A 12,803-nucleotide genomic window follows, 5' to 3' on the forward strand; every position below is an offset into this window, starting at 1 on the left:
CTGGGCCTCTGAGCCTTGATTTCTCAATGCCTTCCCCAATCCCTGCCAGACTTCCTGGCTCAGGACCTGATCTTTTAAATTCTTTCTTCCTCCCTCTTTCAGTGCCTCACTCACAGAAAGAATTCAATAAACTGATCATTTGGCTATTTAAGCTATCCCCCTTCTTCCCTAGGTCTAGATTCACTGACTGACAGATCATTAGAGCTGAAGGCTTGCTGAAAACCTGGGGAGGGCATGTCTTCTTAGCACCTAATTTATTGCCAGGGCATTGGCACTGCCCAGCAGAGATAGCAGAATGCAGTAGATAACCCACAAGTGAATCTGGCTTAGACTCATGATATACTAGATTTAGGGGGCCTTTAGAGGCTCATCTAATCTAACTCCCTCATTTAACAAATGAAGAAACAGCTGCAGGAAGGTTAAGTGACTTGCTCGAGGTCACATATATAGTAAGGAGAAGGAGGAGAAGGATTTCAACCAGGACGCCTGACTCCAAAACCTAGTGTTCTTTCCATTTCACTGAATGCATCTTCAATTCAGAGAAACCAAATCTTCATGCGTCTAATCCCCCTCCTAGACTATAATTTCCATCTCAACTTTCTATCTCTCCCGGTACTTAGCACAGGGCTCTGCATATAGAAGGGGCTTAACACTTTGTCAGCTGAATGAACAAACCAGTGAATGTCTGAGCTGGAAAGGACTTTTAAGGTCATCTCGGGCAATCTGCCTTGTCCTTTAGCTCCTGTTTTATAGACACTGAGACTGAAGAAACACCTTATTGAGTCAGAATGTACTCTGGCCAGCACCAGGATCCAGACACCAAATCCTCCCTAACTTTCCTTTGGAAGTCATCTGAGGTCTGCCATTCAGAAATCTTCTTAAGCCCTTCTTGAACCCAGTTACATTTTCACCATAGGGTCAGTACTGAAGAGAATAATTCCAGGCATTTGTTATGCAGCATAGCAGAGAAATGTATAGGAAGTACTTCTCGTGGTTGCCCGAGACCATGCCCTTTAGGGGGTGACCTGGGTAAAAGTCTTCCAGGATTTGGTAAATGAATCTTAGTCTTCTCTCTTTCATCTCCAAGCCCCTTGGTCCATATCTGTCACTGTCTCATCCATTTCCCCAGTATCTGCCAACCCCTCTACACAGACATTTACACACCTCGCAGATTGCATGATCCTCAATCATCACCCTTTTCAGCTTCTATCTATGGGTTCCTTCCCTACTGTCCAAACACGACCTAGTCGATCTCCTCCATCTTTGGGGAAAAAAACCAAAAAACCTTAAATTAGACTCTACTGTGCTCTCCCCAATCACCATTGATCTTTTAATCACCAAGCCTGATGAGCTCTTCCCAGTCCTTATCCTTCCCAACATGGGTGCTCCATCTGTCTGTCACTGGTGGTGACCTGCTCTTCCTCTCTTCTCTGGGTCTTTAGGAGACTACTCTCTCCTGGGCCTGTTCCCATCTGCCTGACTGCTCTCTCTCCATCTCTTTTGTCACCTCATCATCCAGTCCATCCTACATATTCCTGCCAAAGTTATTTTCCTCATGGGCAGATGCGATCATGTCACTCCCCTATGCAATAAACTTCAATGGCTCCCTATTACTACCTCTAAGATAAAATATAACCTATTTAGTTTATAAGTTCTTTACAACCTGGCTCCAAACTGTATTTCCTACTTTGCTGGACATTTGTCTGAGATCTTGTAAAACTGGCTTCCTCTCTTACGCCCATACCCAAACACAACATTCCATCTCTCATCGATATGCCATTGCATTGACCATTCTCCCTATCTGTAATATACTCCCTCCTCACCTCTGCTTATGATCACTCTCTTCTTTCAATCACCACTTTCTCCAGGAAGCCTTTCTGAATCTTTCCCTTCCTCTTTTGATTGCCAGTGTCCTCTCTCCTGAACTACCAAGTATTCAATGACTTAGTGTTTGTCATTTTATTTCAATTTCTTCTGTCTATGTTTATATATGGACTTGTCTTCTCTGTGCAAATATAAGCTACTTACAAGTAGGAACAGTTTCATTCGTTATATTTGTACCCTTAATGGTTGACACTGTAGGTGCTTAATAAATGCTTGATTAGTTATTAGTCACACCTACATAAGAGCTAGCATTTATATAGCACCTTAAAGTTTACAAGGCACTTTCCATATATTATCTTATTTGATCCTCACAATGACCCTGCGAGAGAGGTGCTATTATTATCATCCCCCTTTTACAGATGAGGAAACTGAGGCACGCAAAGGTTAAATGACTTGCTTAGGGTCACACAGCTACCTAGTGTGAGGCAGGATTTGAATTCAGGTCTTCCTGACTCCCGCAATCCAGGGTGGCCCTGTGCTATTCAGCTACATCTCCTTTTAGACTCATTTCCCAAGACTGTGTCATCAATTCACAGAGCAATCTCGGTCCCTTCCATACCAGATCCCTTAATTATCAAGGTAGAGAAGAATGGTGGGTAGACTAGGAGTCAGGAGGCATGAGTCAGTTACTATGTGACTTTGGAAAAGTCCCTTCCCCTCTCTGGACCTACCTCAGTTTGCTCATCTGTAAAGGGAGCAAGTTAGACTAGGTGTCTTCAGGCCTTCTCAGATCTCCCATCTTACAGAGGACTCAGAGAGGATAGGGAATTTGTCCAAGGTCACACACTTATTTGGTAGCAGAGTGGGTTCTACTAGATTTCAGGTTTCCCAATTCCCAGGCCTGTGCACTTACTCTCTCTCCCCGCCTCCCGCCTCCCCCCTCCCCCTCCCCCCTCTGCCCCAAGCTATAGCTAGTGTGTAGTGAGTGGGGCCTTTGCCTTGATCAGGCTCATACTGCTACACAGCACAACTCCTCCTGGTCCCTCTTCCCCTCAACCACTCAGGGAATAGGGGAGAGGCACATTTGAATCCGCAGAGGCAGGGGAATTTCCACGGAAATGGGGAGGATTACAAATCATTAGCAACCTGTACTAAAAGGCTGAAGCCCAACCCAAGGGCCACTGACTATCTTCTAGCTGTTTACACCCTCCCAGTGCCTGGTTTGCACCTTTCTCCTTTACTTTTTATGTAGCAAACAAAGGTTTGCTCCTCTCTCAATGCTCAGTCAAGTACCCACATCGTGATTATTGCTTTGAGCCCACAGCCTGACTGGTACATCTGAGTCAAAAGAGGGGCTGATGGAAATACTTCTGTCTTTGTCACTCCCCTACTCAATCAATTCCAGTGGCTTCTGGCTGCCTCAAAGATAAAAGATCAACTCCTCTGTTGAGTCTCTCAAGCCCTCTATCATCTCGTCCCAACCTACCTTTCGAGCCTCCTTAGACAGCGTTCCTCCTCCCACACACTAATCCAGCCAAACAGGCCTTCTCTCTGTTCCTCACTCATGACACCCCATCTCCCATCCCTCTACCTTTATCCTGGCTGTTCCCCAGGCCCCTCCTCTACCTCTAAGATGCAGCTGAGGCACCATTGTCTACAAGAAACCTTTCCTGGCTCCCTGGCTGCTAGGAGCCCTGCCTTCCAAACAGCCTTTTCTTGAACTGCTTTGTGGACCTCTCTGGATGGACTTGCTGTATATTGTACACATATTTATCTCCCCCATTAGAATCCAAGCTCAATTTCCCCGTTCTCCTCGGCCTCTAGCCCAGTGCCTGGCACACACAGTAGGTGCTTAAGAAATACATGTTGATTGCACCCAAGAGGAGGGGGGTTCTGGGCCATTCAGGAGACCTAGCCACTAAAATAAAAGCTCTGGATAATAGCTTTGCACTGCTAAGAGCTGGCCTGGGGGTCTCCTTGGGAGGAAGCCCTTCATCCTCCCATGCTGCTGAGACCACCAAATTCCCCTTCAATATCTTAAGGACCTAGGACTTCCTCCCTGCAGTCAGGGTGAGAGCCCTACAGCTACACTATTAGATATCTGAGGCAGGATTCTAGCCCAGTCTCCTTACTCTTAAATGTACTGCTTGGTCTCCTACATTGTCTGAGGTAGTAGTGGGCTCCCTTGTCATGGGAAGCATTCAAGCAGAGGCTTTTTCCACATACCTGCTCCAAGTGCCCTGGAGGGCATGCTGGGCTAAATCTCTGAAGACCAGCTCAGCCACACTGGGATTCTCACCAACAGTCGGTGTCAGGGCCAAAATTCAAGTGTGGGGCTCTTGCTTGCCAAGACCAATGTTCTTTCCATTGAGCCATACTGCCTTTCTGAGAATCCCAGTGTGGCTGAGCCTCTGCTTGAATGTTTCCCATGACAAGGGGGCTCTCAACCTTTCTGAGCCTCAGTTTCCTCATCTATAAAATGGGTTGTCATAGGGAGGAGCCAATGGAAAAAAAGAATGTGCAAAAGAGCTTTTAGAACCTTTGAGAGCTATAGAAATATACACTCTTAACGTCACTTTATTAGAGTCCTTTCCATGGTTGGGCAACTTAAAAAGATGCTTCGTTTTCATGCCCCCCCCCCTCCGCCGCCCCACTAGGGCAACACCCAGCTCTGCAATAAGAATCCCACTCTTCGAAACACTGCGATTACTACTTACAGCCTGACTTCCCACAACGCCAGCAGGCTCAGCTGCGTTGACACCCCAATTGCTGGGTATCAAGCCTCTCCCATTATACCCCAAAATAACAGCAAACCTCACCATTTTCAAGAGGACAGCTGACTTGAAGCCAAGAGCTGGAGCAAATCAAGAGCAACAGAAATGGGTGACTTTTCCCACAAGTTCCCATACCGGGAGCTTCCCCATTAATGGGCTCCTAATGTCTCCTGTTCAACAGGCTTCCTTGTCAGTTCTTGTCAAAAGATGAGCTTTGAGCTGCCTGACACGTCTATTCAAAATTTAGCCTAGAGCAGGTCTTTCTGAATGTGGAGGTCGCTGATTCAGGGCCTGGCAGACAGGACCAAGTCACAGCCAGTAAATGGATAAACTACTTAAAAAGCTGGTCTCCCTCTCAGCCTCCCCCCTCTCCCCCACCACCTTTCCATACTTAAAAGGCTGTTCCCCCCTCGGCACTCCCAGCCTCCACACTTCCCTTTCTTTTTAATGACGTTCCCAGAAAGAATAGGAAATGCCTCGGCCTGATGACAGGAGTTGTTTGCTGTGAAAACGTTCAGGTTTGTGGCTTTCCAGACGTCTTTCCACATAAAAACAATGAAGAGACGGAGAAATGGCAGGCCTGGAACCACAGGCATCGTACCAGAAACACATGAAGCACACTTTAAAAGGGGATCACCCACACAGCTGACCTGTAAGATGGGCCTCTGGTAGAGGTGTGAGTTTATGCTTTAGAAATAAAACACACCTTTTGTAGGAATCCTGGGAAATCTTGGGACTTTTTCAAATTATCCTTCTGATAACTATCATTTCAATTAGGAACCATCAACCTCAGAGAGAAATCACAAGCTAGGCTAAAATAAATACTGCTAGAACATAGCAATGTCCCCTTCCTGACGATACTGGGAAATGACACCTGGAAAGGCACAAATTGTCTCAAAGATGGACCCATCATTTTTGTTAAGAGAAGCTACTGGACTGAACGGACCCAGCTTGGAGTTTGAAATTAAGTACCAAGTCTAGAATCACAGCACTAGATAAAGCTAAGTACAACCTGAACCTTCCTCCTGGGTTTTTTCCTCCTTAAAACTCCCCATCCACGGCATACTTTCCTCGTGTTCTCCTCTTTTGATTACCTTTCCCCAGGGAGAGGAGTCTAGAAATGGCTTCTCCTTTGGATGAACCAAGTGTTGTCATCAGTCTAGAGCACAAACAAGTGCTTAGACAAAGACAAAACGGATTTCAATGAGAATTCTAGCCCTTCCCCCTTGGATGCTCAGCTCAAACAGGTAACTCCATTCGAGCACAGAGTCTCCAGGCTGAAAGGGGTCTTGGAGGCCAGCCTAGCCCCAACTTCTGCCAGAACAAGACACCCCCCTATGGCAGCCCCATACAAGTGACCATCCAGTCTTTGCTTAAAGATTTCCAGTGATGGTCAACTCACTACCTCGCCATGGCAGGGTCCCCATTCCACAATGGAACAGCTCCTGCTCACAAGTGGTAAGCATGCCTCAAAGACTACTCTTTGTTCATGGAAAAAGTACTTGCTTTTGAGAATTTCAGAGAAAAATGCCCCAAGTCCATTTGAAAATTAAATAAAACCTCCCTTTTCCCAAAGGGAAAAAGAACCATGTTTAGATGAGGTTTCCTGGGGACAACAATCAGATCCCCTCTTGGGTTGGCTAGTGAAGGTAAAGTAGACAACTGGCCAATAGATCATGCCTGATACAAGAAGGACAATAAGGGGACTGCCACTTACATCTACCATGAAAATCTTCTGGGAATCATCCAGGAACTGGACTCGCAAGTGCAGCATTGTCGCCGAGGCAGGGGGCTGCCAACAGCCTTGGGGCTGCCAAGCAAAGGTACCAAGTAAAAGGGGCTTCTCGCTCTGCAGCCAGTCTTCACTTCGGCTTCCCTCTCGCAGCTGGATGAAGCTTGATAAAGAAACCGCCCCTGGCACAGGGCACAATCCAGTTGGGCTGAAGTGATGTACGCCAAAGGAGGCCGTGCCAGAAATAACCCCGCTCACTAGGGCAGCCCCCTAGATTTACATGGCAGACAAAGGGGAAAGCATTCCTTGCTGGGATGCCGAGTGCTTCCTTAAAGCAATCTCAGCATGAGAAGGAGCTTTGGAAAAGACGATTTGCAAGCCATAGGGCAGCTCCTTGATTTCAGAATTCTACCCTGGAAGGTATCCCAGGAGAACTGGGCATACAAGCTTTTCTTCTCTATAGAAAATGAAGGGCTTGGATGGAGAAGCGGAATGGTACAGTGGCTAGGAAACTACTCTGCCACTCCCTAGCTGGCTGACCTTAGGCAAGTCCCTTCCTTGGTCAAGGCCTTAGTTTACCATCTATAAAATGAGGCAGGATAGAGCACCGGTCCTGGATTCAGGAGGACCTGAGTTCAAATATGGCCTCAGACACTTGACACTTACTAGCTGTGTGACCCTGGACAAGTCACTTAAGCCTCATTGCCCCGCAAAAAAACCAAAAAACAAACATAAAAATAAAATAAAATGAGGCAGTTGGCCCTTGACCAGAAATACACATAATAAACACTTAATAAATGATTTCTCATTCTATACATATGCCCCTACATATGCCCCTAAAGAAGTAAAAAACAGAAAGCCTATGCATACATACATACATATGTATATGTATGCACACATATACACACACACACACACATATTCACAGGAGCACTTTTTGTCAGAACAAAACAAAACGGGGGGGGGGGGGACAGCTAGGTGACGCAGTAGATAGAGCACAGACCCTGGAGTCAGGAGTACCTGAGTTCAAATCCGGCCTCAGACACTTAACACTTACTAGCTGTGTGACCCTGGGCAAATCACTTAACCCCAATTGCCTCACTTAAAAAAAAAAAAATCATTTGGGGCAGCTAGGTGGTGAAGTGGATAGAGCACCGGCCCTGGAGTCAGGAGAACCTGAGTTCAAATTCAGCCCCAGACACTTGACACTTACAAGCTGTGTGACCCTAGGCAAGTCACTTAACCCCAATTGCCTCACCCCTCCCCCCCAAAAAAAACAAAAACAAAAACAAAAAACCCAAGGTGCTCATAAACTGGAGAAATGGTTGAACCGATACTGGTACATGAATATAATGGACCACTGTGTCATAAGAATGGTGCCCTAGTATCAGGAATTTGGAGAAACATGGGAAGATGCCAAGCAGAGCCAGGCCTGATACTATGTAACAATGACTGATTTGAGGTCTAAAGACATGATGAGGGAAAATGGACAACCCTCCCTTCATTGGGCAGGTGAAGTACCCTGAGTGGGAAGTGTGGCCCACTCAGATGAAGTCATCATATCATTTGGTTTTGCCTAATTGTTCTTCTTCAGTATCAGGGAAAGTGGGGATATATCCAGAAATGATTGTGATGTAAAAACAAAAGGAATAAATAAGCCTTTTTTAATATAAAAGGCTCAGACTAGATAGTCTCTCTGGTTCCTCTTACCTTGTATGATTATCTAGTCCCCATTAAAAAGGACAACATGGTATGACACAGCAAAAGAATATTGGACTTAAAGTCAGCAAAACCTGGATCCAAATTCTACCTTTGATACTTACTAGTTTGGTGATCTCAGGCAAATCAGTTTGGATCTCTAGACTTTGGCGACCTCATCTCTGAAATGAAGATCACACTTGTAATGAAAGACTGAAAAAACCATGATACAGAAATGTAATATGATTGAGGAGAAAGATGCCAACTATGAGGAATTCAGGGATATATGGAAATATTTAGATGAACTCATAGAGATTGAAACAAACAGAACAGAAACAATAACAATGACCTGATAATGGCTTCAGGTTTGGCAAAGTACTTTATGGATGACACCTGGTACATCTCTGAAATGGAGTAATTAATGCTGAAGAATTTGGGAAAGAAAAAAAACTCTTTGGCCTGTCAGGACCCACAGAATGAAGAATTGTCTTTAAAGTAAACTATCAGGGGACAGCTAGGTAGTGCAGGGGCTAAAACAGTGGCCCTGGATTCAGGAGGACCTGAGTTCAAATCTGGCCTCAGACACTTGACACTTACTAGCTGTGTGACCCTGGGCAAGTCACTTAACCCTCATTGCCCCCACCAAAAAAAAAAAAAAGAAAGAAAGAAAAAATTCTTCTACCTCTGGGAGAGACTGAGGGGCTTGAGAGAGATGCAATATACTCAGGACACACAGGGGTGGGAAAAAGATGCTAGTGAGCAACACGAGAAAGAGGAAGAGACAAAGGGAGCACTCACTACCACTGACACAATGTGGCAGATCGTGGGGGAAGATCTAAACCATGTAGTCACCATCTGAACATGAGGCAAGATAGGCTATGGATGCTTGACCTTGCCAAGGATGGTGGAGATGATAGTCCTCTAACCATGCCTCAGCATCTCTCTCCCCCTCCCAGAAAGTGATTTCCTATTCTAAAGCTTATCTCTGTTCTTTGAAGTTACCTCTTTAATTCCTGTTTAATGTGTTTGAATGCCAACTTGATAAAAGGTTGATAGACCATAAGTATTCTGATCTGTTTGTTTTTGCAAAAAGAGACAAAGAAAAATATATAAAACTGCAATAATGTAAACAGAAATACTTAAAAAAAAAACCCTTAATGCTGTGTAATTATAGTGACTGGTCTTACTCCTAAAAAAATAAATGAAGGAATGCACTACCCTCCTTTTGTTGTCGAGGCAGAGGACTGTGGGTATAAAGTGTCATATACCCTGTCAAATGTAGTTGCTATGTCAGTTGGTTTTACTTGTTTTTCTTTGTTATAAAGGAAGGCTGACTTGGAGAGTGGAGTGTGGGTATACCTAAAAACAGTGAGGGCAAGGTATCCAGACAAAAGTATATAAAGTATCAGAAGGGGAACTCAGAAGCTATAAAAGAGTCTTGTTATATTTGATTAATTCCTGAAAAAGAGAAAGATCCAATCATGCAGATCCAGTCCTTTTAGCTCCCCACACTTTTTTTTGGGGGGGGAGGTAGGGCAATGAGGGTTAAGTGACTTGCCCAAGGTCACACAGCTAGGAAGGGTCAAGTGTCTGAGGCCAGATTTGAATTCAGGTCTTCCTGATTCCAGGGCTGGTGCTTTATCCACTGCAGCGCCACCTAGCTGTCCCCCTCCCTATGCTTTTAAAAACAGCATCTATCCTATTGCCTTTCCTCTGTCCCCTTCTATGCAGGGTCACTAAGATTCTCCTGCAGAAATAAAGAGAGTAGTCACACCCAGTGGGAGGGAGGAAAGGATGGTTTGAAAAGCCAATAGTGGGTGGGTGGCTATGTGGGGTTTGGGGAAGAGGAGGAGGAGGAGAGGAGTAAGAGGACTAGGTAGTACAAACACAGGAGTCAAGGGCAAGCTCCCAGAGGAGATATATGAGAAGATGGGGTCAAATGCATAAGAAGAAAGGCTGGCGTTGAAGGGTCACCTATTTGTCAGAGCCTGGAGAAGAAGAGAAGAAATTTAAAATGAAGACTAGGGGAGAATATGAAGCATGAAATGGATGGCCTCAATTTCTTTCCGGCAGGAAAGCAGGTTTTCTGCTGAGAAAGGGGGAGAGGAGGGAGAATGTGAAGATAACTTAAATAAAGGAGAGGATATGAAACCGAGGCTGTGAGACAGTCAATCCAAAAAGAGCAAAAGGATTGTCAACTGCAGTGAGAGCCTTAACGAGGTTAGGAAACAAATTTGGAGTGGATCCAGTCAACTTGTGACCTCCTTCCACAGTACTTTGAAGCACACAGGACCAAGAACAGAGAGGGTAGATGGTGAGAGAAGCCCAAAGTTGGGGTTTAGAAAGGGATGACATAGGGGCAGCTAGGTGGCACAGTGGATAGAGCACCAGCCCTGGAGTCAGGAGGACCTGAGTTCTAATCTGCCCTCAGACACAACACTTACTAGCTGTGTGACCCCAGGCAAGTCACTTAACCCCAATTGCCTCACCAAAAAAAAAGAAAAGAAAAAATTTTTGAAAAAAAAAAGGGATGAGGGGCAGCTAGGTGGCGCAGTGGATAGAGCACTGGCCCTGGAGTCAGGAGTACCTGAGTTCTAATCTGCCCTCAGACACTTAACACTTACTAGCTGTGTGACCCTGGGCAAGTCACTTAACCCCAATTGCCTCACTAAAAGAAAAAAGAATGAAGGACAAGGGGCAGCTAGGTGGCACAGTGGATAGAGCACTGGCCCTGGAGTCAGGAGTACCTGAGTTCAAATCCGGCCTCAGAAACTTAACACTTACTAGCTGTGTGACCGTGGGCAAGTCACTTAACCCCAATTGCCTCACTAAAAAAAAAAAAAAAAAAGGGATGAGTGTAGAAAAAGCTTTCTACACTTACTGCCTTTATTTTCTCCCCTCCTACTCACCTTTCAATCCCTTGCATTCTGGCTTGTCTCCACCACTGACTGAAAGCATTCCTTCCAAGGTCACTGAGGCTCTTTACTGCTAACCTGTTTCTCATTTCTCACCTTTTCTGACTTCTCTGCAGTATGTGACACTGTTGTCCTCTTAAATATTCTCTCTCCTCTCTGGGTTGCTGTAACAATGGTAGGACATGGATCTGACAAGGCAAGAGTAAAAGACACTGTAATGCTGAACTAACTAGTTAATGAAAAGGTCAGAGTTTGAAGGGAAGAAAGGTCAGAGCAACTGGTAAAGTAGGAAGGGGTGGAGTGACTGGAAGTTACACTGAAGAGGAAAATAGGTTCAACAAGGGGGTAATGAACAGTGGGACTCAGGAGATTGTGGTCCAAGAGAGGAACTTCAGAATTATGGTTTAAGGAGGTAGAACGCTTGTGGGCGATGCCTCAGTGGCTTTCTAGGAAAATGTAGCTCCTCACACAACTAGGTGCTCAGGGAATGATGGGAAGAAGCTCTCTGCCCATTATCTTATTAGAGGAGCAGTGATGATACCATCACCCATAAGGAGCTTTGCTCCAAACATGTAGTTTCAAGAAAGATGATTATCAGCCTATTTTAGTAAAACTCTATTACAATATTGGAGATAAGAGATCACGGTGCTTCTGTATAGCCCAACCTTTGGACATTCCTGAAAGTCCTCACCCCACCTAGCTATTATAAGTTCTCCAAGTCTTTGTATGCAGATTTTAAGGACTCAGAGCAAAGGCTCTTAACTTGCTTTGTGTCATAGACCATTTTGGCAGTCTGGTGAGACCTGAGGAGGCTTTCTCAGACTATTTTCAAATGCCTAACATTTATAGTATGTCAAGGGAAATCAATCATACTGAAATAGAGAAAAAAAAATACAAGTTCACAGACTGCCTCCCCCATCCCTCCCCCGGCCAGGCTAAGAGCCCCTGTGGTAGAACAAGGGCCAAATTTCCCCTGAACTTCAGACTAATCTAACTACAGGACCAGTAGTTATGATGACTGCCCAAGTGACAATGACTTGGAAGGGGGCAGGGGGTCAAGGGACAACCATCAAATATAAGAGGCTGCTAGATAGACTGGGAGTGAGGTAATTATTATACCAGGGGACTCTTGATGAGTCCACTGGGGAACTTCAGTTTCTACTGGGAATTTTGAAAATAGGCCTATGGAAGGGTGTGGTAGCACTGCTCAAGTGGAGATAGGCAGAAGATCCCCTGCCTAGATCACAGCTGTGGTAGCTAATAATAGCTAGTATTTATATATAGTACTTTTAAGGTTTGCAAAACACTTCACATATATGCCATTTGATCCCAATAACATCTCTTTAAGGTAGGTGCTATTAGCCCCCTTTTACAAATAAATTGACTGAAAAAGCTTAAGTGACTTGCTCAGGGTCACACAGCTAGTAAGAAGCAGGATTTGAACTCAGGTCTTCCTGGCTCCAAAGCAAGTACTCTATCCACTGTAGCATTGAGCTGCTTTTGTGTAATCAGTATAAATATATGGTGGTAATGGATATGAAGGGGAAGAAAAGGGAATAATCATGTACACGATGCCTACTATGTGCTAGGCACTGCTAAGCATTTTATAAATATTATCTCACGTGATCCTCACAACCACCCTGGGGGTTGATACTGTTATTACCCCCATTTTACAGACGAGGAAACTCAGTCAGGCAACAGTGAAGTTACCTAGGATAAAAAGGAAGTGAACAAGGGGCAGCTAGGTGGCGCAGTGGATGGAGCACCGGCCCTGGAGTCAGGAGTACCTGAGTTCGGATCTGGCCTCAGACACTTAACACTTGCTAGCTGTGTGACCCTGGGCAAGTCACTTAACCCCAA

General features: G+C 45.1%; 1 protein-coding gene across 1 annotated transcript in view; it reads right to left on the reverse strand.

Annotated features, from left to right (window-relative positions):
• Nucleotides 1-6,387, reverse strand: part of FRMD7 (FERM domain containing 7) — a 41,206-nt gene extending 34,819 nt beyond the window's left edge. Inside the window, exon 1 of the mRNA XM_043973878.1 lies at nucleotides 6,316-6,387. Coding sequence (XP_043829813.1) covers nucleotides 6,316-6,372 — 57 coding nt within the window. The 5' untranslated portion in view covers nucleotides 6,373-6,387. The remainder of the gene's footprint in view (nucleotides 1-6,315) is intronic.
• Between the last annotated feature and the right edge of the window lie 6,416 nt (nucleotides 6,388-12,803).

Source organism: Dromiciops gliroides, chromosome X (genome assembly GCF_019393635.1).
Source record: "Dromiciops gliroides isolate mDroGli1 chromosome X, mDroGli1.pri, whole genome shotgun sequence".
Taxonomy (NCBI): Eukaryota; Metazoa; Chordata; class Mammalia; order Microbiotheria; family Microbiotheriidae; genus Dromiciops; species Dromiciops gliroides.